This window comes from Ahaetulla prasina, chromosome 6, assembly GCF_028640845.1.
Source record: "Ahaetulla prasina isolate Xishuangbanna chromosome 6, ASM2864084v1, whole genome shotgun sequence".
NCBI lineage: Eukaryota > Metazoa > Chordata > Lepidosauria > Squamata > Colubridae > Ahaetulla > Ahaetulla prasina.
In genome coordinates this window covers 46,466,703-46,490,542 of record NC_080544.1, presented here as the reverse complement: position 1 = coordinate 46,490,542, position 23,840 = coordinate 46,466,703, and the positions used below count along the sequence as shown (strand labels likewise).

At 35.7% G+C, this 23,840-nt stretch overlaps 1 protein-coding gene across 8 annotated transcripts in view; it reads left to right on the top strand.

The window, feature by feature from the left end:
• TACC2 (transforming acidic coiled-coil containing protein 2) overlaps window positions 1–14,614 on the top strand; it is a 184,259-nt gene extending 169,645 nt beyond the window's left edge. For all 8 annotated transcript variants that reach the window (XM_058187263.1, XM_058187269.1, XM_058187268.1 and 5 more), the window contains 5 exons: window positions 246–289; window positions 9,286–9,446; window positions 10,396–10,502; window positions 11,227–11,347; window positions 12,814–14,614. In XM_058187263.1, the coding sequence (XP_058043246.1) occupies window positions 246–289; window positions 9,286–9,446; window positions 10,396–10,502; window positions 11,227–11,347; window positions 12,814–12,879 (499 nt within the window). In that variant the 3' untranslated portion in view covers window positions 12,880–14,614. The remainder of the gene's footprint in view (window positions 1–245; window positions 290–9,285; window positions 9,447–10,395; window positions 10,503–11,226; window positions 11,348–12,813) is intronic.
• Window positions 14,615–23,840: the final 9,226 nt, after the last annotated feature.

The following is a 23,840-nucleotide window of genomic DNA, read 5'->3' as shown; positions in this document are numbered from 1 at the left end:
AGTCTGAATAAGGAGGTCACAGTCTATACATAGTAGATCACCTATTTTATAGCATAAATATGGTTTTAGCAGCATCCTAGCTATCTATGAATTAATCTTTTGATTAAAGAAATGCCACACTGTAACAACTCTATTCTGTCATACATTTTGGAGCTAATTTGTAAGGTTTTAATAGAAAAGATGGCATTAGAAAAATCCATTCTGTGGATGCATGTTCATTTTCATTTCTTTTCATCTTTTAATAGGAAAATTGTTTCAGAGTATGAGAAGACAATTGCTCAAATGATAGGTAGGTATTTACTTACATGAAAAGAAAATATTCTTTTCTTATTCTGGTATAGGGAATACACAATAATAGAAAATTATTCATGCAATTATCAAAGATGATTTAAGAAACAGGTTTGGGAATCACAACACATCTGGAGGTCACTACATATGCTTGGAAGTCTTCTTGGAAATTTCTCTTATTTACTTAAGCCTGTTTCATTGCTTACAATATTTATTTTGGAGAAAATGTGCTCTAATTCTTAGCTGTGTCTCATGTTACATGTATGCATTAATTCAATATAGAATTTCATCTCATCATACGTATTGTAACACTGTTCATAAAAAAAAGTAAAGACAAGTAGATGCCAGGAAAAACATATTTATTTGACAGCAGCCAATTATGAAACAAATCTAAATATATTATAGTCACTGCTTTGATGGCAAATATCTACCCAAACATTTAACAAATAATGATATGTAATACAGTATTTAAGCCTAGAAAATTGCAGAATTATGGATATCATTGGCCTCTCAGAACAAATCGCATTATTATGCCACTAATAATTAAATTATTAGTACTTGTTGTAAGAAGATATCTATATATGACTATCAATACAATCCTAATAAGTATAAAGTATTAAGCCTTGTAAAAGTTTTTCACATCAAAGTAAAATGTAGAAATACTTCATTACTTGGGCTGCTGTTTTTTAGTATTACTATTTTAAAGTTACTCGGTTGTATTATGTATTGTTGAGAATTTTGTTTGGTAGATTTTTCTAGAAGATGTGATTTAGAAGAGTTGTATAAATATTTTTAAATTAAATAAAATCTTTAAAGAGTATATAATGTGGTTGAGTAGAAGGTAAATCAGAATCATGCAAAGTTAGGGACATTTACATAACCCTTTCATTTAAAATTAGTATTTATTTTTATTCTGTAATTCCATATCTCTAGAATATATTCTGGTAACAGTTTCCAATGTATAATGTAGGTGATTTTTGTGAAAGAAATGCTAAATATGAGACATAAGTGCATAATTTTTGCTTATCTTTTGCATTTCAATTCTGTGTATTAGTTTTCCCCCAGGTTAAGAAACTTTGATTATTATTTTTTTGATTTTAACATTTGAGATAATTTTAATCTTGCAGATGGTAAATATTTATTTTACTATTAATTTTTGGAGAAACTACACTAATTCTCCACCAGAGCAGTTATCTTAAATTGAGCCATCTCTACTGAACTGCAGCTTTGCGTGTTACCTAGACATAATTCCTCTTATGCAGATTATGATATATTTCTAGTACAAGTATTCCAGAGCACTAATAGAGATTTTTATGGTTTGGAAAAGATGCAAAGCAAAATTAAATCTTTATAAAGTTCACCTAGAGAAGATTGAGTTTTCTTTTCAAAACAGCATTTTTAGATGGTGATAAAAGTTCAGAAACTTAACTGGCTGGCTGATCTGTTACATAATCAACCCCCTCATGAAGGGTCTTCTTTAGATAACATGGAGGAACTAAGCATGTGCAGACATTAAAATAATGGCTGATTGTTCTGTGATTTAATTTGTAGATTTGTACATTCTGTAGATTTGTCTATTTGTCCCAATAGATAAAAGGAAAAAAGATGATTATCAATTGCTAATTATATTTCAGTAAATTTGAGTCAGATCATGGAGTCTGAGAATAGAAAAGGATAGTTCATGGAGATTAAAGGTGCCCCTAGATGAGTGTGCCCTTAGCAACATTGGCTGAAGTTGCCATCTTCCATTGATGTGAAGATTTGCCTTTTAGAAAGATTCAGAAGGAGAGTTTGTGCTTCCCAAGTTTGCGTATCATTGGCCAGTGCCTATTCAGCATCAGCCTAAAGCTAGCTGTGACCTAGATGTGTATTTGATTTTCCAGACAAGGTTTGTACAGTTTGCGTGCTAATTCTATAGTGGCTTTAAGATCTAGCGAAAAATTCAGAGGATGGAGGCTAATCCCATTCTCTTCTAGAAATTCAGTTTAAATGCTTTAGATATTCTTGTGCACAAGAGTATTTTCATAAGCTAACAGAAAGGAAAGGAAATGTTACTTACGTGGTTATTTCTGACTAATCTTTATGTATGTTACTTTGTCCTAGTTAGAAACATAGCAGAAACTTCTGATATATGCAGAAAAAATATACTGAAATGTGCTCTGTGTATTGGTATCCTGCAAGGAAAATAATAAGAAAAAAAGTCTTATATTTATAGCTGGAGAGATCCTTCTGAGCACTTTATAAATCTGAACTAAACTAATACCTTTTTAGAAAAACCTGATTTGGGCCAGAGCATTAAGAAAAAGGAGTTAAAGAAGTACCCTAATGTTTTGCAAAAATCAATGGCTCCAGTGCAAATGTAAAAAGGATTAGCTCCTAAATATGTAATTGGGAGGCAGAAACTTGAGCAGATTGAGTTTGTAGAGCTCCTGGTAATTCCTTGGCATGTACTTTTCAGGTAGCATCTGCATTCATATAATTTCCTTTAATATCCTCAGTCTTCATTTAGCTTATACTTCTACTGCATGTTTGTCTCCATAAAAAAAAAAGTTTATCGGATAAAGTGTTTCCCATTGCATTCAGTCTACAGATTATGTGAGTGCTTTTTGAACCATTTCTGTTGCACCTGGCATTTTGTCAAGGTGAATTGCATATACAGTATTTCTGTTTTCAGGGAATTCCATTATCTACAGCTGCTCCCACCCTTTTGAGCCATTCATTCATTCATTCATTCATTCATTCATTCATTCATTCATTCATTCATTCACATATATATATATGCTTGTGTGAAAGCTGAAAGCAACCTCATCCACTTAAAACTATTGTGCTGCTTCCTTTTTCATAACTGAACTAAAAGGAATATTGTGCTTTGTGCATTACAGATTGTTGCCTCCCGGTTTTTTCTGCTTTCTTAATAAATCCCTTGACTTTTTTTCTGTTTTGCTTCCATTTTTGTTGCTTCTTGTTCTTTGCTTGCAAATCCAAAACAAAGGCAAGCCTGGTAAGTATTGCTTTTGCCATATTTGGCACCTGCACATTGCATTTTTTAAAAAATTATTTTATTTTATTTTGGCATTTACTTTTATGTATTTGCTCTATTTTCTGATGAATGAGCTCTACAGAAGCTGACTCTGCATATCTACAGAGAATATAGATATAAATCTTGTTATTTCTAACAGTAATAGTGGTTAAATGATCAATAGATACTGCAAGCGTTAATGGATATTTTTAGGGTGATATACATTGTTCCATTTCACTTCAGGAATAGGGTGCAGAAACAAATATTGTTATTAATCGGCTATATTATAAAGGTTTCCACACTACTTACAGTGGCAGTGGGGCATCATAAAAAATGTAATAAACTCTTTTTTCACTCAGACCATTTCACATATTATTTTGGCCATCTAAATACACAATTTAAAAAGAGTCAAGGCAATCCGCTTTAAATCCTATCTACTGAATTTCTTACCTCAGCATCCCCCAACTTTTCCAGCTCAGTGGACCGGTGGAGATGATGGTGGAGCGGGGAGGGGAAGGGGATGGTTTCACGTGTGCTGCTTTCACTAATAGCAATAGTGCTTAGACTTATATACCACTTCCCAGCCCTCTCTAAGCAGTTTACAGAGTCTGCATATTGCCCCAAACAGTCTGGGTCCTTATTTTATCAACCTTGGAAGGATGGAAGGCTGAGTCAACCTTGAGCCAATGGGAACTGAACTGGCAGTCAGCAGATGCATCTTCACTTGCATGAATGTGGTCGCCCACCAGTTCCGCAGCCCAGTTCTAAATGAGTTATGGCCCAGCACCGGGCTGCAGACCGGGGGGTGGGGACTCCTGCCCTATCTTCAATAAGATGTGAAAGTTTCAGTAGTAGGGACACCTCATTTATTTCATAAGAGGAGAAATACATAGTGTTCTGTCCCCTCCGCAGTCCAGGAGACATGAGCGATGACTTAATTAGCCGGCAACTATCAGCTCTGGCAGCAAACTAGCGAGCATCTGCCAAGTGTCTCTGTTATCTCTCTTGATGCCGATGAGTCAGCCAGGAAACCAGGAACAAACAGGACTTCAGCTCTAATTCTCCCTCTAAGCAGTTGATTTGCTTGCCACAAAGTGGTATAGCAGCCCTTGCTGCTTTTATATCCTGTGGGGTGTGGCTCCATGACTCAGAACTTCCTAGGCCTGCCCCACCCCTGCTTCTGTTGTTCCCACCTCTCCTGCCTACGAAACGTAGGGTCCAGCCAGGTCTGATTGCCATCAGCCGGGTCTGGAGGCGTGGCCTGGGTGGGGAAAGAGTCAGGGGACGGAGGCCTCGTTATCTCCTCCACCTGGCCTGCCTCTGGCTCCTGGAGCTGAGCCAGGGAAACCAGTGCTCCAGAGGTAAGTCCTGATGGCCCTTCCCCCTCATTTTCTGAGTCACTTTCTGGCAGGGGGCCCGGCTCAGGGGACGCAGACACAACACACAGTTTCCCGTATTGGATGCTAGTTACCTTTTTTAACTAGATGCACTTGATCCCTTCTAAATCCCATATTAGAAATGATGTCTTTGAACATTTATCATAAGAAAGACTGGACTACATCATCCTAGATCATGGATGTCAAACTCATGTCGCCACAGCGCTGTCACATGATGTGTCAGGACTTTTTTCTTCCCCTTCGCTAAAACAGGTGGGGTGGCATGCCCAATACATGACGCATTCAGGCCATGGGCCAGGAATTTGACAGCCCTGTTCTAGGTGGTGCTGTATCATTAAGCAAAAGCCTCTCTTCATTGTTTTAGGAGCAAGGAACACAATGTTCAGTTGTTTTTATACTGATTTTAGTAATTATATGGCAATTAATTGCCCATAGGCTTTTTAAAAACTATTTGATAATAAGACAAATTAAAAACTAATAATTTTGGGGAGTCATCTGTCTACCCAGTAAGATCTAATAGAACACAATATTTACATATTTCCTCAGTCAGAGACTATGACCTATAGAGGGTACAGAAACCTGTCTTTTCAATTCTATACCTCTCATCAGATGTAGTATAGCCTGGACAGCAGGATGTCCTTGTCTCTTCAGAAGCTCAATGCAGATTTGACTTCTTTTCTCAATCTTGGCAGGGCTAATAGGACTATCTCTGTGGATGAACATCTATTTTATTGGTATTATTTGGAATGTTTGCTTCTTGGTGCACATAACTGCTTATGTTTTATGTTTGGGTTTTAATTTTTAATTATCATGAATTTGTTTTAACCCAAGTTGCAATTTTAGTGTATATATTGTATATATTGATTGGAGCAGTTAATAAGCAATTTAAATAATTAATATCTTAGTATGAATGATGATAGTCTTTGCGTTGAGGTGATGCTGATTGTCAAGTTTGTAGTGAGGGATGATGGATGGATTTGCTGTTTTTCCCATTAATCAGTTCGTAACCACAACTTGGTCAGGATAAAAGGCTAAACAACCAACAAAATGTCAGACTCACTTGGAGAAAATAATAACATAAATAATTTACTTTCCTGCCCATGATCTGAATACGCCAAAAGATGTTTGATTCTGCAAGCTTTGATATGTCACTTAGACCTACATTCTCTTTCTTCATATTCCATGGCGTTTTGGAGCTCTGGATAAACAGATCACTTCTGTGAAGATCCATAATCAGTAGAAAAAACCTGAAGGTTGTCTGTTATACCCTGACAAAATGAAAACCTGCTCCAAATTCCCTTTTCCATTTTAGGATTTGGAACTGGCTTGAATTTATTTATTTATTTATTTTATTTATTTAATTTTGTCATAACAATATACACAAGCATAACAAGCATAACACAAAAGATTATATAATATATAAACATATATATGAGGAGAAACAAGGTAGTATAAGCATATATATATATAGGGAAAGAAACAATAGGACAGGAACGGTAGGCACATTTGTGCTCTTATGCACGCCCCTTAGAGTCCTCTTAGGAATGTGGTGAGGTCAACAGTGGATAGATTTTTAATAAAACTTTTGGGGTTATGAGAAGAGACCACAAAGTCAGGTAATGCATTTCAAGCATAGATAATTCTGTTACAGAAATCGTGTTTTCTGCAATTTAGGAAACATATCTGCTAAATGGCATACAGGAAAATTCATCTTTGAAAAGGGATCAGCAAAGTGCATATTAAATGTGAAAATTAAGTTAAATTATTCTGTATTGGCTAGAAATTTACTGCGGTCCATTATTGGGCAGGGCTGGGTGAGAAGAAGCTGCTAGAAAAATATTTTTCTTCTGTGATTAAATTATATAATAGCAATGAAACTTGTAATCTATGCTAAGGATTTCATTCAAAGAATCCTGATCAGAATATCAGAGTTGGAAGAGAGCTTGGAAGTCTTCTACTGCAACCCCCTCAAATAATGTAAATGTTTTATTATATGTAAAAAATGGGAGGAATTTAGCTTTAAAAACATACTTCCATGGAAATGTGACTCCAATTCCATTTCTATTTTCATTTGAAAGTAATTCTATGGAACTCAGTAGGATTTTCATTCAGATAAACACTTTGGATGGACCTATAAAGAATTTCATATTTTGTTTAGTTTTAGGTGTATTTGCATTAGGCTTAGTTTCACTAATGTACTAAAGCAACATAGTTCTTTTAATTTGCAAAAAAAATCAAAACCACCTTCAAAAACCTTCTGCAGTTATCAGAGTCGCCTAAACTTCCACAAAAGAAAAGAAAAAGAAACTACAGTAGACTAGAAAACTAGACTAGACTAGAAAAAGAAACTAGACTAGAAGGCCTCCAAGGTCCCTTCCAACTCTGTTGTTATATTATATATTAACTATGTCCCCAGCAACCATTGGCCTGAGGTTTACAACATGTTACTCTTGTCTAGATGTTGCCCTATTCTGTTTAGCATGTTGTGTGCAAATCAATACAGTACTTAGAATACTGTAATACGTTAGAAGAATGACACATTCTGTTGATGCTATAGCTGAAAGAACAAATATTTCATGTGCAAGCGCTCAATATATTCATACTAAATTATAAACAAGTGGTAGTGACAAATTCTTTGTTGCGTTACTTGTATAACTGTTTCTAGCCAAGTTTTCTTCTTTTCCACTTTTCCTGATTCCTTGAATTTTATAGCAATGTAACAGACAATTTATCCATTTGAAGATAATCTGTTTTTTCATTCCTTCTTTCATCTTTTTCTTTCCATAATTTTTGTACTATTGTGGGGTAAAAGATGTGGAAAATGACATGCTACAGGCATCTTTAGATTTAAGAATAAATGAGAATAACTCATTGCCATTTTGAAAATATACTCAATTTATTAAAAGAGTAACCAGTTTTTATTATTAGTTTATAATATAAAATACAAAAGAAAATAGTGAGAAAATAAGGGAGGGATAAGGGAAGTGAAAAGTGTAGGGAAAGGGGGGAGAGGAAAGAAAAGGTGTTGACTTTCAACTCTCTTTGGTGCAATAAAATCAGATAATAACATCAAACCTGAACGTTGTTTTTTTTACCTAATAGTATAAATGAGCCATTTCTATAACAACAAACCTATCTAATAGAAGAATAACAGTTCTTAATTGAAGTTGCCGCTATAAGTAGCCCTCATTTAATGATCAGAATTGGGACTGGCAACTCGATCATTTAACAAAGTGGTCACTAAGAAATGTTTAATTTATTTTTCCTTTGTTATACAGACTGGTGTATGTATAACAAGTGTAAAAGTATAAATGCAAGAAATGGTCATAAAGTTACTTTCATCACAGTCACTAAATGACACAGTCACTAAACAAAGACTATCTGAATCTTTATTGTTTGTTTGTTTTTTAAATAGTTTTTATTCAGCATTTTCTGAACCTTTATTGTTTTTATTGATAGAATTGTTCTCAGAGAAACAATAACAAAAGTAATCGGTATACTGAAATTATGCATGCATGAGTATTATATACATGCACCTAAAAATAACATATAATCAAAGCTGTTCAGTGTTCACATGCTGTGTAAACTCTGATTTGCTACAGCTCTGAGAAAAATAGGCACTTGATAATAACTGTAATGTTGTAAAAAGCAGTAACCTTATAAAGTGGAATGTTTGAAAAATCTGGCACACCTTCAGGTTTGGGGGAATTGCAGCCCCAAACACAGCAAGTGGATAAAACTGGGTTACAATTCTAGAAAACAGGGAGGAGAAAAGACACAGAATTGTAGAAATACGCATGCTGTGGAGAAAATGGAGAAAGGGAACTTCTCAGATAGCATTCAGTGAAACTGAGTTGTGGGAAATTCAGGAAAAGCAGACGGGAAATTTGCAGGGCTCAGCTAAATTATATAATCACTTTTACAAGATTGCGAACGGCCATAGACACATATGTGTTTAAAGGTAAGGATCAAATAAATTAATGCAGAATCAAGCTTATAATAATTTCCAGGTTCAGAATAGTATGTCTAATATGAAGGGTTTCATCTGGCAGGATTCTTTTGAAGTTATTATAAATATTTGTAAAGATTTGTCTTCTCTTTTATTTAAGGAATGGTTTGATTTTAGGGTTGAGGTGCCATTTCATAAAGTGAAATATATGGTTTCATATATTAAAAGATTTCAGTTGAAATGATTCGAGGTTTTTCCAGACTAGTGGGAGATTTCCAGTCAGCAGAAAGAAATTATTTTACATGGATTCACACTTTTCATTCTTGCTGAATCTATGCTGCATATTTATGGCAATGTGATTCCCATAAAGGAGCTTTCTTTGTTAAATATTTGCTTCTGATTACTTACTTGTAAAGGACAAGATGTCAGTTCCATTGCCCTGTTTAAATGTTTCAGGTGATGTGATAAAATATTTATCCCCATAATAAAAACAATGCTTTAAATGATTAACAGATTTACCAAGCAAACATGCCCCTCAATATACTTTGCATGATCTCATTTTCATGCTTTAATTTAATTTTAAGTTTTTAAAACTGTTCGTTTTTGAGCCTTTTAATTGTTGTTTCCTATAGAGGATGAACAGAGAGAAAAATCCATGTCCCATCACACTGTCCAGCAACTCATTATGGAAAAAGAGCAAGCGTTGGCTGACCTGAACTCTGTGGAAAAATCTCTAGCAGATCTTTTCAGAAGATATGAAAAAATGAAAGAAGTTCTTGAAGGATTTAGGAAGGTAGGTCACAGTGAATAATGCTCCCATATTCACTAAGATGCACATATAGCTCTGGAGTTGTGTGTGGCTGCATTTTTGTATTCATTTTGGGAGGGGGACTGATTTCCACATTCACCAGCAGGAAGATCAGGTCCTTGCAGTCAGGGATTTGGGGATAAGAATTCTTCTTGGATGTGACAATTCACGAGCTTCCTTTCCATCCTCAGTGCTTCTTCTGACAGAACATTTATAACCTGTTTGTTCGGTCTTTATATAGCAACCATCCTTAATCTAATAACTGAGATGTATCAGCCTGAAAGTGCTGCCATCTAGCTCTAGTAAAAGGAGAAAACAGCCAAAGAAATCTTTTACACCTGTCTATACATATTGCAAGGATATGTTTAAACAGTTTATGGTAGGCCTTTGGATTCAGTGAAATCACACTGTTGTGCAGTATATCTGTGAGCACAGAGATGGCTCTGAAGTTCTAATCTGGAGATGCAGAGCCTAGCACAATGGGGACACTGAAGGTACAGTGTTATCATAACTATGGTGGGGTCAAGATTATACATTATTCCCTGTTTCATGAAAAAAATATAATTCAAACTAATTTTCTCTTAATTGATTTTCAATTTATTCACTGTGTTTTAAAAGCAACTGTGTACTTTGCCAAAAATCTAAGGCAACCATTTTCTGTAGACACTGGATATTGCAGAAAAGGGATCCCTAGACAGCTTGAGCTTCATATGCCATGCATGGCCTGTAGAATTCATATAGAGATGGCTGCTTAGCATTTACCGGTATATCTTGTATTTCTGTCTCCCTTGTTTTAAGGAAATCTACTACTTTTATGTTTGCTTTCAAGAAAATGATCTGCTACCTACAATTGTAGAGCACGGTCAAAAGCCTATAACTTACTGTGAATCCCTTATGGTCTGTTGTTAAGCTATTTTTGCGTTTCCTATTAAAGAATGAAGAAGTGTTAAAGAAATGCGCACAAGAATATTTATCACGAGTTAAAAAAGAAGAGCAGAGATATCAAGCCCTCAAGGTTCATGCAGAGGAAAAACTGGACAGGTACTTTATTAGGGCTTGGGAGGTGTCCTGAATTTCAACCAAGAACTTCTGGGCTGAAGTCTGTTGCAGGAGTAAACTCCAGCAGGTTCTGACAGGTTCTGGAGAACCGGCAGCAGAAATTTTGAGTAATTCGGAGAACTGGCAAATACCACATCTGGCTGGCCCCAGAGTGGGGAGGGAATGGGGATTTTGCAGTATCTTTCCCCTGCCATGCCCACCAAGCCATGCCCACCAAGCCAAACCATGCCCACCAAGCCACACCTATAGAACCAGTAGTAAAAAATTTGGTCTGTTGTAAATTAATTCTGGAGTTTTCTTTTTCCATCTGATTCTTGTCAGTACTTATAAATAATTTTGATCTGACTCCTATAAAATATATTCTGTCACTCTTTAAGGTTCCCCTTCATTTTTATAGCCAAAACCCCCCTACTTTTTAAAACATTCAGGAAAAGTTCAATTAACCCCCAAATATCAAACCTTACATAATACAGTATAATGTAAATGTGGAAAACTGGTATAGCAGTATGGTACTGAATTTCATAAAGAATTGTGCCTATGTTTCACAAATTACAATAATATATGCTTTTTATAAATGTATATAAAATCTTGCCAAGAAAACTTCAGGAACTTGTCTGGCCATTTGTCAGGAATGAACCCTTGACATGAATGCATAAGAGACAGGGAGAGAGGTTCCTTGGCACTCAATATACCTGTGTTTCTGCAGAGCCAATGCTGAAATTGCACAAGTTCGGGGAAAGGCTCAGCAAGAACAAGCAGCTTACCAAGCCAGCCTTCGTAAAGAGCAATTAAAAGTGGATGCATTGGAAAGAACACTGGAACAAAAGGTGACTAACTCTGAACTGTACAAAGCTGATTGTAGAGGAAGTTCTGTGTTTGTCAGCTGCTTCCTAAGCAGATACAGCAATTTACTTGAAAAATGTAAAACCGTCTAGCTTTTTCCTGTCAAATGCTATCCTTAATAACTTCAAGAAGTCTTTAAATTGGTTTGGGATGTTAGTGAGGGCTCTGCCTCAGCAGTTCAGTATTATCTATTTATTTATTTATCAAATTTATTGGGCACCCGGGGTAACCCTGGCCAAGTTTTCTTCTATTGGTTGTGACTTGTCTATGGAGGTGATGTAGTAAAGAGAAAGGAGTTTATTTTTATTTATTTATTTTATTTTATTAATTTTTTATAGATTTCACTGTGTGTTTAGGCAGTTCAAGGATTGGGTAAACTTAGTATCTTATTTTACTGTTTATTAGGGCTGTACAGCATTTCATGTTTGAAATCCAAAAACATTGCAATGGGAGGAAGTGTTAATAGAACATCTCTGTGCAGTGCTTTAAAGCAGCTGGATCTTTTCCCATAATTAGCGCAGAGGTTTCAAAGCACTATAGACAGGCAACATGTTTGCCTTCCTTCCCAGTGCAAAGGCCTGTTGGAGATCAGAACTAAAGCACTGCACCATCATACCATTTATCAGCTTTTTATGAAACAAGTTAAAATATTCACTACAGTCTTAATTCATGGACAGGTGACTGTATCTTATTGCAACATTCCTCAGCCTCAACAACTTTAAGATGTCACTAGACAACCCATGACCCATTGGGTTATCTTTTGAAAGATAATTTCCTGATCTAAACAGAGAATGACCAAAAGAGCAGTGGAAGCGGGAGCAATGTCCCCACTGATTTTCCTTGTCGAAAATTGACAATGAGGGTTGGAAATGACACTCATGCAATCATAGCTGTCCATTACAGTGCAGCAGTGCGAGAGCACTGAAGCAGCCACAGTTTTGTCAAATTTCAACCCTAAAAGAGTCACGGGTCCCAAATTTTGGATGCATTAAAATGTTATCCTATTGGAGGTATGTTCATTCAAACATGGTTGCTCTATGATCCACCACTGTGCCCAATTGAAGGTTACAAACAGTCAAACAGACAAGAGTATTTCAGTAGTATATAGATTCTGGGAGAATTAAAGTTGCTGAGGTTGAAAAATACTGGATTAGCCTATTGATAGCAGAAATCTGGCTCCTGGGAGGCAATGGTTTGTCCTTTTAAAATGATTTGAATCTAAGAAATGATTTAGGCATAAGAGAATATAAAATGAAAGCTTTCCTGAAAGGTCCCACAGTGATGTGCTTAAGCAAAGATGATTGGTATAAGCAGAACTGAATTGCAGGCAAATATTGCTCTTTCTCCAGCATGTACAACAAATGTTATTTCCATAATTGAAACCGAATGTAGTACAGCTTTTAACCGAAATATATTTATTTTTTCTTCCTGTGTATGTGTGTTTCTTTAGAATAAAGAAATAGAAGAGTTGACGAAGATTTGTGATGAACTGATTGCCAAAATGGGGAAAAGCTAACTTTTAACCAAAACCCTAAATTACAATCTTGAGTGCAATATGACCATTGGCACAGTGATATCCAGGCAGTGATGTGAACGGATTCTATTTTCACTTTTTGTATGCACTACTGTATTTTTTCTTAATAATGTTGATTTGATTGTATGCAGTACAAAGACTATCAGAAATCCTTGCTATTGTCTGCAATTCTTTCCTTTGTATAATTCATAGCAAGTTGATCTCAAAAGTTCCTGTATCAGGGAGATTTGTCGAGTTCTTTAATAAATTACAGTTGCTCATCCTAGCCTTCCCTTTGTACATGAGTTCCCATGTTGGATGTCTTTTTTGGATTTAATATAAATGTGTATTACATGCATGGGGACTCTTGCCTTAAGGAGTGTAAATTTGATCTGCATTTTCTGATTTGTAAAATAAAATGGAAACTTGACAAATTAAGGTACTTGCCTCTGTGATACTTAACACAAATAATTTTTCCCTTCCAGTTTGAAAATGGGTTTCATTTTATTAAATGGGATGTTGAAAATCAATCTAAATCTGATATTCAGTAGCATTAGTTTTTTATATTTTATTCTGTTATTTCATTGGTTTGAAAAACATTATTTCTCAGAATACCAATATAGCCAGGGTACTATAGAGATCACCAAGGTATATTGTATACAAAATTCCCAAGAGAAGATGATAAGTTATTTATTTAAAAAATCTACTAGTATAAAATATGTGATTTTTCTTCTGAATGCTTGTACAAATGATGCTAGGGCAGATACAAGTTACTAGAAATATTTGACTTTAAAAGATCGTGTGCTTTTTTAAAGTTATTATATTTTTCATGTTGTGTTTTTGTTGTTTACTATATTTTGAATTGCCTACAGTTGTTTTGGAACTAGATCGTGGTAAATTGAAATACATAAATGCTTTTTAAAAATCCACCCAGACATTTCCTCAGCAACAAGGTTACTTAGTGTAATGATAAATTCAATCCTACTCTAGAATCTATCATTTGTAATGATAAACTTCAGACCTACTATATTTTGATGCTAAAATTCTAAAAAGCAACAGAGTTGAAATTTACTGAAACAGTATGAGAAACACCAAGAAACCTGCTCTTTTAGTAGCACTTTTTAAAATATAAAATGTAAAATCCAAGTAAATGAATAAAAGCGGTATTGGATGAAAGCACCTTTACTGGTATTTATTCATCACATTCATAATTGTAAAATAATAGGCCAGTTTTTAATATAGTAGAGAACTGGAGGTTCAACATACTCATACTACTTTGATTAATTATTTGGGATGTGTTAGCTTGTCCCAGAAATTCTGTGTAAAAATTTATATAAATGGTGCTTTTTCCAAGAACTGTTGTCACTAAAAAAGATTTGCATCATTAGTTTTAAAAAATAGTCATAGCAATACATTGCTTTCAGTATCACAAAGCTTTTGCTACAAAAACAATCAGCAATAGGATGAAAGTCATCCTGGAGTAAGTCACAAAAATGGTGAACTATATTAAAAGTAATTCTCATGTGTATCTTTATCATATAATTTAAAGTGACCACACGGATGTAGAAAGCTTCAGTCTTTCCACTTTTTTATACAGCTTATACTAACCATCATAAATTGTGCCTTTCAGGGAACATTTGATATCAAAATTTCTAATGCCTTATTTGCCAAGCTTTGTACTGTGACAAATGAATGTACAAGGAACATTTTTCCTCATTAAATGCTTAATTTTCATGTGTTTCAATTTCAATTTAATTTACTATGATTATAGACCAGTTCAGATAACAAAAAACAAAACAGAACAAAAAGCTTAAGACAGAATTAAAATACATTTGTAAAACAATCTAATATCTATATGAAGTCCAAGATAACAGCCTACATCAAATTATACTGTAAACACTAACATTATATTAAACATGGTAGCTTCTAAAGTTACAGCAAGACAATAGCCGGCCAGCTGGCCTTCAGGTCTCTGCCGCACATGCCTGGTAGGCAGGGTGCATGTGGAGTGCAGTACACACATGCATGGGGGCGGGGCATATGCACAGGGGCCATGCGCACATTGCATTTTGGGGGTTCGGGTGGCATACATTCACATGCACACACGCTTTGGGCACTCAGTCCAGAAAAGAATGAAATTCAACAGTGAAAAAAGTAAGGTTCTACATTTAGGCCAAAAAAACAAAATGCACAGGTACCATATATGTGGTACCTTGCTCAATAGTAGTACCTGTGAGAGGGATCTTGGAGTCCTAGTGGACAACCAGTTAGATATGAGCCAGCAGTGTGCAGCAGCTGCCAAAAAAGCCAACACAGTTCTGGGCTGCATAAACAAAGGAATAGAATCAAGATCACATGAAATGTTAGTGCCACTTTATAATGCCTTGGTAAGGCCACACTAGGAATACTGCATTCAGTTTTGGTCGCCACGATGTAAAAAAGATGCTGAGACTCTAGAAAGAGTGCAGAGAAGAGCAACAAAGATGATTAGGGGACTGGAGGCTAAAACATATGAAGAACGGTTGCAGGAACTGGGTATGTCTAGTTTAATAAAAAGAAGAACTAAGGGAGACACGATAGCAGTGTTCCAATATCTCAGGGGTTGCCACAAAGAAGAGGGAGTCGGGCTGTTCTCCAAAGCACCTGAGGGTAGAACAAGAAGCAATGGGTGGAAACTGATCAAGGAAAGAAGCAACTTAGAACTAAGGAGAAATTTCCTGACAGAACAATTAATAAGTGGAACGACTTGCCTGCAGAAGTTGTGAATGCTCCAACACTGGAAATTTTTAAGAAAATGTTGGATAACCATCTGTCTGAGATGGTGTAGGGTTTCTTGTCTGGGCGGGGGTTGGACTAGAAGGCCTCCAAGGTCCCTTCCAACTCTGTTGTTATTATTATTATTATAAGGTTAGCCATCACTGCATAGTATATAAAACTATTAGTACCAACAAAGCAATATCTAAAATTTGAATGAATTATAGTTACAAAGAATGCACTGCAGGAGATTGGCCCATCAAGATTCAACTCCTCTTCCATATTCCTGCACAAAATCTAGTTACAGGCGTTAAAGCAAGGGATACTTCAGCTATGAGCAGCATCTGGGCATAAACTGAATCTGAGCAACCAGGACCTCTAATCAGAGGTAGGATGAATCTGATTCACGTGTCTCCATAAAAGGAGCAGTGAAATAGAACATGTTCTGTAGTTTCCACCTCTCTGGAATTACAGAGGCAGAGTTTTTCACCCAAAGGCACTTTTTAATCTATCCTGCAGAGAGGAGAGCAGGGCATTGGGCAAGATAGAAAGCTTTCCAACAGCTGGGTGTTTCTAGATGTGTGAGGTAGCTAGTAGCAGTGACAATATAGCTATACCTGGTTACATGAAAGCTGAGGTCTCTCCTTGATCCATTTGTCTCTCTTATCTTTTATTCTTTGCTTCAGGATTTGTTTCACTTGATCATATCCCACCAAATCTTTTAAAAATGTAGGCTAGATTGCCTCCTAAGTTCTTGAGGAGGGAGAGCAGCCTAGATTTAAAAGATTAGATTCAACAGCCTTGATCCATGTGTATTGCAAATTGTCCTGAAGAATTAATGGTGCTAAGCCTTGAAGACAGAAGTTGAGCTTTACCAAAGGTTTATAGAAGCTAGGCACACTCTTGACTCAACTTTGATCAGACCTGTTTCCAATCGTAGATATGCATTTGAGATACAGCGTGGAATCTGGAGAGCTTCTCTGAAGAATTTGGATTGTATCATCTCCAGAGAGGTGAAACACAAGGCTGGTGGAGGGTGGGGTGGGGGACCAGAATCCATTAAGGACTGGAAGCTTAGCTGAAAGAACTTAAATACCGCTAGAACATAATGTCCTCTCTTGGATTGGAAAAAAATTTAAGAACAGCATTGGTGGATCTTTGACCAACAGCAGGGGCATATTCACAGTAGGTTTCCCTCAAGCCAGAGGCATGCATGACTATTCTTAAATACTTAAAGCTAGTCACTCATTCTATTTTGTGGCCATTAATGCTCCATAAACAGAGCTTCAACCTTTTGGCAAAAGTCATAATCTTGGCTTTATGATAATTTATTGCCAGATTATTATTGTTGCAATGTTGGACCAAAGTTCTCAAATCTTGTTTAAGGCCAATTAGTGTCCTGAAAAGAACTACAGTTTTGTCTGTGTGGAGCCACAGGACTATGATGTGATCCCCTAGTTTAGAGGAAAGGAATTTTGGGTTGTTTAGACATCTCACCACATCATTGATACAAACATTGAAAAGTGGGCGGGGGAGGGCAAAAATCCTTGTTTCATCTCCTTCTGAGCTTTAACTGGCTTCAAGAGAAACTTTTGCAAAATGCAACTGACCTTGAAAGTTGTATTAATGTTTGGCTTGAATTAACTGAAGAAGCCTATGATTAATTATGTGTCTTACAACTTCTCCCATAATTTGATCTTGGATACATGGTTTACAACTGGAATGTTCGTTCTTACTAGATGGGAGTATATGTGAGCTTAATACTCAGTCTACAATAAGGCAGTAAAATGGATGACGAATTCAACAGCTAATTTTGTCACAATAGCTTTACATTTAGTAGTAAATGAACAGGAACATTTCTGACCTCATATATTGGCTGATCTATTCGAATCCAGTTGAGTACTGAATAGCTCAGCAAGCTAAGAATTGTGTATCTGAAAACATTTATGTATATACTTCCATAAAATGCCAAATAGTACTCAATTGTTTTTAGGAAATGGTGAGTGAAACATGGGTGTTTGGACAGATGAGATAGTTTTAGATAGTTGAGAAAAATTATTTTCTGAGACTGCTAGAGATACGAAGGAATACATCCGACTTGAATAGCCAGAAAAGAACAGATTACAGTATACCCTGCACCATTTAGCCCCTACATGATCCTCTAGAGAGGATTAACTATGCTGAATAAGCATTAGAGCGTAAATGACAATCAGTTGTTTTGTCTAACAATACTTTTGTTGGCTCTCCATGATGAAGCCATTCATCAGCTTCGTCCTTCTCATCTTTCTTTTCACCATAGCAAGTAAGTAATTTTGCTTCATGTTTCTTCTCTCATTTAGCATAATTCAGGATCTAAACATTTTAGATTTACAAATAATAATAATGCTTTTTAAGGTAGCTTAAAATAGTTAATGACCAATTACTTTCTCCTTGTGTTTTCTTTTCCATCTTTGAGATTCAAGAGGAGTTTAGCTGGATTGCTTCAATTATTTTAAACATAAATTAACATTTCTTTTTGGAGCAAACTCCTGTTTCCTAATTACAGTTTTACACGTGTGCGCGCACACAAACTTATAAATAAAATATGGAACCAAGACTTTGTTACTTTAGGTCTGTATTGGCTGAGTATCTAAATTCCTTCCTCAGAATTCGTAACTACAGACATAAAAGAGAAAAGAAGTTCAGTTATCCTGTTGAAATCTTGATATTTACATGATTAGGGTTTAGTGTTTTGTGCTTTTTTTCTAGATTGAACTTTACAAAGAATTGCATGATACCATTTTGAATTTTCAAGAACGTGGAAGTTTTTATTTATTTATTGAGAGTTAATGTTGGAAATATATCCAGTTTTAAAATATTTATAGTGTGGCTATTCTTCCATCAAGTGGAAAACATAACTGCCTTCTGTAAAATAATTGAAACCACTTACATTATTTGTTATCGGATGTTTCTATTGTAGTTAAAACTGCCTCCTGGTAAAGAGAGAATCAAAGCTGATTTGTTTTCACTGGAAATAAAGCAATTCTTTTTTATGTATATAATAATAATATCAGGTGAAGGGCTGCAGTGCTATACGTGTGCAGGTGCAAGTAATGAGGAGTGTAACCAACAAGGCTCTGAGCAATGTCCAGGATATTCCGATGCCTGTGCAATCATCAAAGGACAATCAAGTAAGTGTTCTATAATGACAACCATCTGAAGTTTAACCTTGGTTAAATTCAAAGCGTGTCAAACAGCAGAAGAATTTGTCAGTATTGCCGTTGTTGGCTCAAGAGCAAGAAAGCAAATCAAATTTTGAACATAGTATAAATAATATAATATAAAAACTGGACACCATTCATATTTTATCATTAGCATTGTTGACGAATTCCAGATATACCTTTTGAACAGTCGTTAGATGTATGGCTGCCTGTGGGTAGAACAATCACCTTTTCTCCTTTTTACAAAAAATAATTCTGTGATAATAAACGACTTGTTTGATGCTAAAATTGATGAATAATAAATAAGTGGTTAATTTCAGTTAGCAAGAAGGGTTTTCTGCTTATAAGTAATCCGGTGGCACATGTTCTATAGCCTGGAAGATTCTACTTTTTTTCTAAATAAAAAAAAGCTTCATAGTTTTGTACAGAGGCAACTGTGTTTGATGTAAATCAAACGAAATGCAAGAGAAGGGCAAAATGTTGTTAAAGTTATTTCTTCCTGGAACTGTCCATCCCTCAGATAAGCACTTCGATGAGCCAAGATGTTCTAATTCAGGCTAATAAGATAAAGGAGCAGATAAGCATAGACGGTATAATATCTTGGATTTGTCTCTGAATCTGTTCTAGGTGGCATTATGAAGTCCTGTTCATATAGGTCATTCTGTGACCGAGCCCGGAGGGGAGGTTCAAAGGCTCCTGGAGTGAGCGTTTACTGCTGCTACTCAAATAATTGCAATGCCAAAGGCCTGGGTTCCAGAAACATTCTCTCGATGGGTTACTTCTCTCTCTTCATCTTTTCTGTCTTCTGGCACCTGCTGTTTAATCTGAACTGATAACACTCAAGCCAAAAAAAGGGATAGATAGAAGACTGCAAAACCCAACTTTTCCAGCGATATTTAAATTCCGCGGACAGGAGGGATCCTTGTGAGCACAGCACACATCCCATAATCTAATTCAGGGGACACCCCGGAGAAACTCACCGTGCTTTTGATTCAGGAAAAATGCTATAAATAGAAGAGTCTGTGTAATTAGAAGATGACAAGGTTGTATGGAACTGACCTGCAAATATGATACTAATTATCACTGGAAGAAACACGTGGCTTAAAAACCGGTCCTGCTTACTTTTTTTTTTTTATCTTTATAATGCCCATACATTGAATCAAGATATTAGAGGAAAAGGGAGGGAGTTCCCAGCAACTAGTCTTCCTTTTTCCACCCAATACATTTAAGCATCTGCAGTCAGAAAATTAAATGCTACAAGTTAGAATTTGCAGAGTCAAGGTTTAGATTGGGCGTCTTTGGGTGTGCAGTTGTATACTGAAAGATTTCCTCACTACAGGTATTTTTTGTAATATATGTATGAACATTAAGGCAAAGTGCCACGATTTGGGCAGTGACACTGGTGTGTAGGTGGGGCCCTCAATGTTCATACTTTCACAGGCAGCCTGCTTTACATCAGATTTATTCTCTTTATTCGGATTTACTCTATTAATCTAGTAAACAAAGCAACTGCTTGCAGGGACCAACCAACAGCTGTGGTATGAACAGCGCTTTGATTTAACTGTATCCCACAAATGCCACTCTAAGTGATGTTGTTTGAAATTTGATAAATATAATAATAGTAATCCTTCAGAGGAAATTTCTAATCCCATTGAACAAGGAAGAAGAGATCAAAAGATCTAGATAAGACAAAAAATTAGAATTTGTTATAGTGCTTGTTTTTATAGATGGACTACTTTGACATCCTTTGCATATATAAAACTACTTTACTCTGAAGAAGAAAATTAAAGGCATGGCGCATTGAGTGGATCCAACAACAAAACATGACTGAGAAGGAAACAGATCTTTATCTTGGATTATTACTAAGGATAAATTTAAAAAAAATAAATTGACATAGTTTCCATCAACAGGTTTATGAGACCTCAGTTCCATCTGCTTTTCTAGGACTTTTCTTACTGACCTCAAAGTACTTAGAACAGACATTTGGGATTATGCTATTATTATCATCTTAAAATTAATTTTATAATAATACCAAATGGAAGATTTGGTCCCAATGTCCTAAACACTGTACAGTTCAGATAACATTATGCATATGCACCATGGAAAAATAGGAATTACTCTATGCACATGTTTTTCTCCCAACAGAAGCTATTCCACATCCATCTTTCATTGAATCATCCTAATAGTTCAAATTCTGCAGAAATTAATTCATCATATTTATGCATCTACTTATTTTTGGACTAATTTCTGGGTCATTTTATACTTACTTTTGCCAGTATTAAGATCCATGGGTATCATTTATTGATTCATCTTAACTCTGTTGATTAGGTTAAAAGAGAGACTGACACAAGTCATCTAATAAACTTCTTTGGCTGACAAATGGATTGAAATTTGCACACACACCTATCTTAATCCAACACCCAAAACTATTTTACTATACTATTTTCATTAAAAAAATTAAAACAATTATACTTACTAAGGTACATGTTGAGTCCTAGGTTCTGCTAAGGTATTTTCCCACTGCAGAACCGGTTCTCATAAATCTCAGCTAGAGAATTAGCACTTGAATCCCAATACAACTACAGTTTGAACATTTTTGACAATCTCTTTTATGGAACCATCAAGTAACCTAATTCTAACCTAAATCCATTTGAAAGCAGTGAGAATAATATCCATAGAGGTATGCACAGAATGAAAGCTTTCATTTCACTTCCAAAGCTACCCAGAGTTTCTTAAATTGTTGCCCTTGAAATGCCAATGATGCTTAAATACAAAACTGATATTCTTGAGTAGGATGAAAGAACATTTAATTACAACTTCTGTCAACCACAGTAGAGAATACTCCAGTTGTGGGAATTTAATCTAAAGTATATCCACAAAATTAGTCCACAGCTCTTTATTGTGAATGTTTATATATATTATTCCTTTGATATACTTGAATTATATTGTACTATATATATTTAGCATCTATTTTTGCCTTTGTTCAAAATATTTAACAACAAATCTGTACCCATTTCATTAATATTATAACTGGTGTATTATGATGTTATTAATTTAAAAGAATGGGCAGAATAAAATGTAGTCAATATGCAACAATGTGTTTCTTCTTGGTTTACGAGAATTAATAGGAGCAAGAAAAGAGATGAGCAGATAATCACCGATCAACTTCTTTGACATCTTGGCCCTCTGTGGAATTTAAGCTGCAAACCAGAGATATTCTCAGGACAGAGATGTTAATTAGGTCAACAACCAACAGTCAGCTAGCTACAAGCCCGAGAAATGTAGGGCAAAAGTCAATCAAACAATGATGGGAGAGGTAGGAGAAAGAAGCACCCGAATTGGACTGTAATGGCTATAAAAAGGAAACTATACTTTCATGTTGACTAAAGACCAAAAAAGGATTTTTGGGGTGGCTCTTCCTAGTGTGCAATAAAGATTATTATCTAATTGTGTGCTGTTATGCGTCTGAAAGTTTTTAGTTGAGTTCAACCCTAAGAATTTAGGGTGGGGTTGTTGTTGTTGTGGGTTTTTTTGGTAAATGCTGTTTTAGGATAAAAGAAAAAATATTTAGAAGAATTAAAACAGAAAAAGAAAAGGAAAGTGGTACTATATATCAATGTTGATGACCCAAGCAAGCCTGTTCCCTTAGTACTGATTGTACTGCCAATCAGAGCTTACATCTTTAGACAAGGCATGGTTACCACTTTGGAAGTATTTTCCTATTGCTCATTGAAAAGATTTATCAGATACCTTTATGCCATCACAGATCGCTTAGAACATTCATCGGTTCCAGCACAAAGGAGCTGAAATGTTCTATACTCGCCTAGAAGTGGCTTAGAGACTCTACTGAATCCCATTTAGTTTCTTATGATGACTTGCTCCTTGGGCCAATGACTGAAAAAGTTAGATTCATATTGTTGATAGGAATATGCCAATATGCCTCTTTTTTCATCTGTTGCCACTGTTAAACAGTAAGAGAAAATGAAAGTGGGAAAAAACTGTATGGGAATTGAATCTCATACAGTGGTAAAGTGTACAATCTATGTGTAAATGCACAGCTTCACTGAATCTAGTGATACTTTTACCTGAATACAGTTACATGTATTCAGATATAAGCATCATTGTATTCAGTGCTGCTTCGTTAATAAATTTCTGTAGTGTAGACGCATGCATTCTAAGTTAGCATGCAAGGCACCTCCAGCAGAGTGAATGAAACTTTAAAAAATATGAAATTATTTGGGATGAAATTGAAATGAGACAATGCCAAAAGGAGTATTTTAGAGAGTTGTACAGGAATGATACACTGAAAGGTTGAACTCAAATGTATGCTCCTGGAAATACTCAAGAAAAAGATAGTGGAAAGGGAAGTCATAAAAGCTATAAGAAATTTTCACAAATGGTAAACCTGAAGATGAAAAGGGTATTTGGAGAAATGGGGAAAAAACTCATGGTCTGCTTTTAGAATAGCAGCCCAAATATTAAAATTGGAATGATACCAAGAAAATATGATGTGCACATGAACACTGCAACATTGAATCTGTGCCTGACAACTTGATTAATGTCCTCATTGTTCTGTTCTGCAAAGGGAAAACAAAAGTGAACACAAAAATTACAGTGGGATTCATTGAAGTTTCCCAGAAGTAGGTTTGGCAGAATTCTGATTAAAAGTGGTTAGAAATGGCAGTAACGTGAAATTGGGAAGTGCAGCGTGGCTTTATGTCAGACAGGGTTGTGCATACCAGATTTTTGCTCCTCAGCAGGTCGTTGGAAATATATAAAAGTATGAAAAAAGATTTATTGCACATTTACAAGAGAAGAGAAGAGAAGAGAAGAGAAGAGAAGAGAAGAGAAGAGAAGAGAAGAGAGAGAAGAGAAGCAGAGCTGGAAGGGACCTTGGAGGTCTTCTAGTCCAGCCCTCTGCTATAGCAGGAGCTAAATTAAATTTGTTAATTTAGACAAAGTAGTGTTGGGACACATTGGCTCAGTGGCTAAGACACTGAGCTTGTCGAT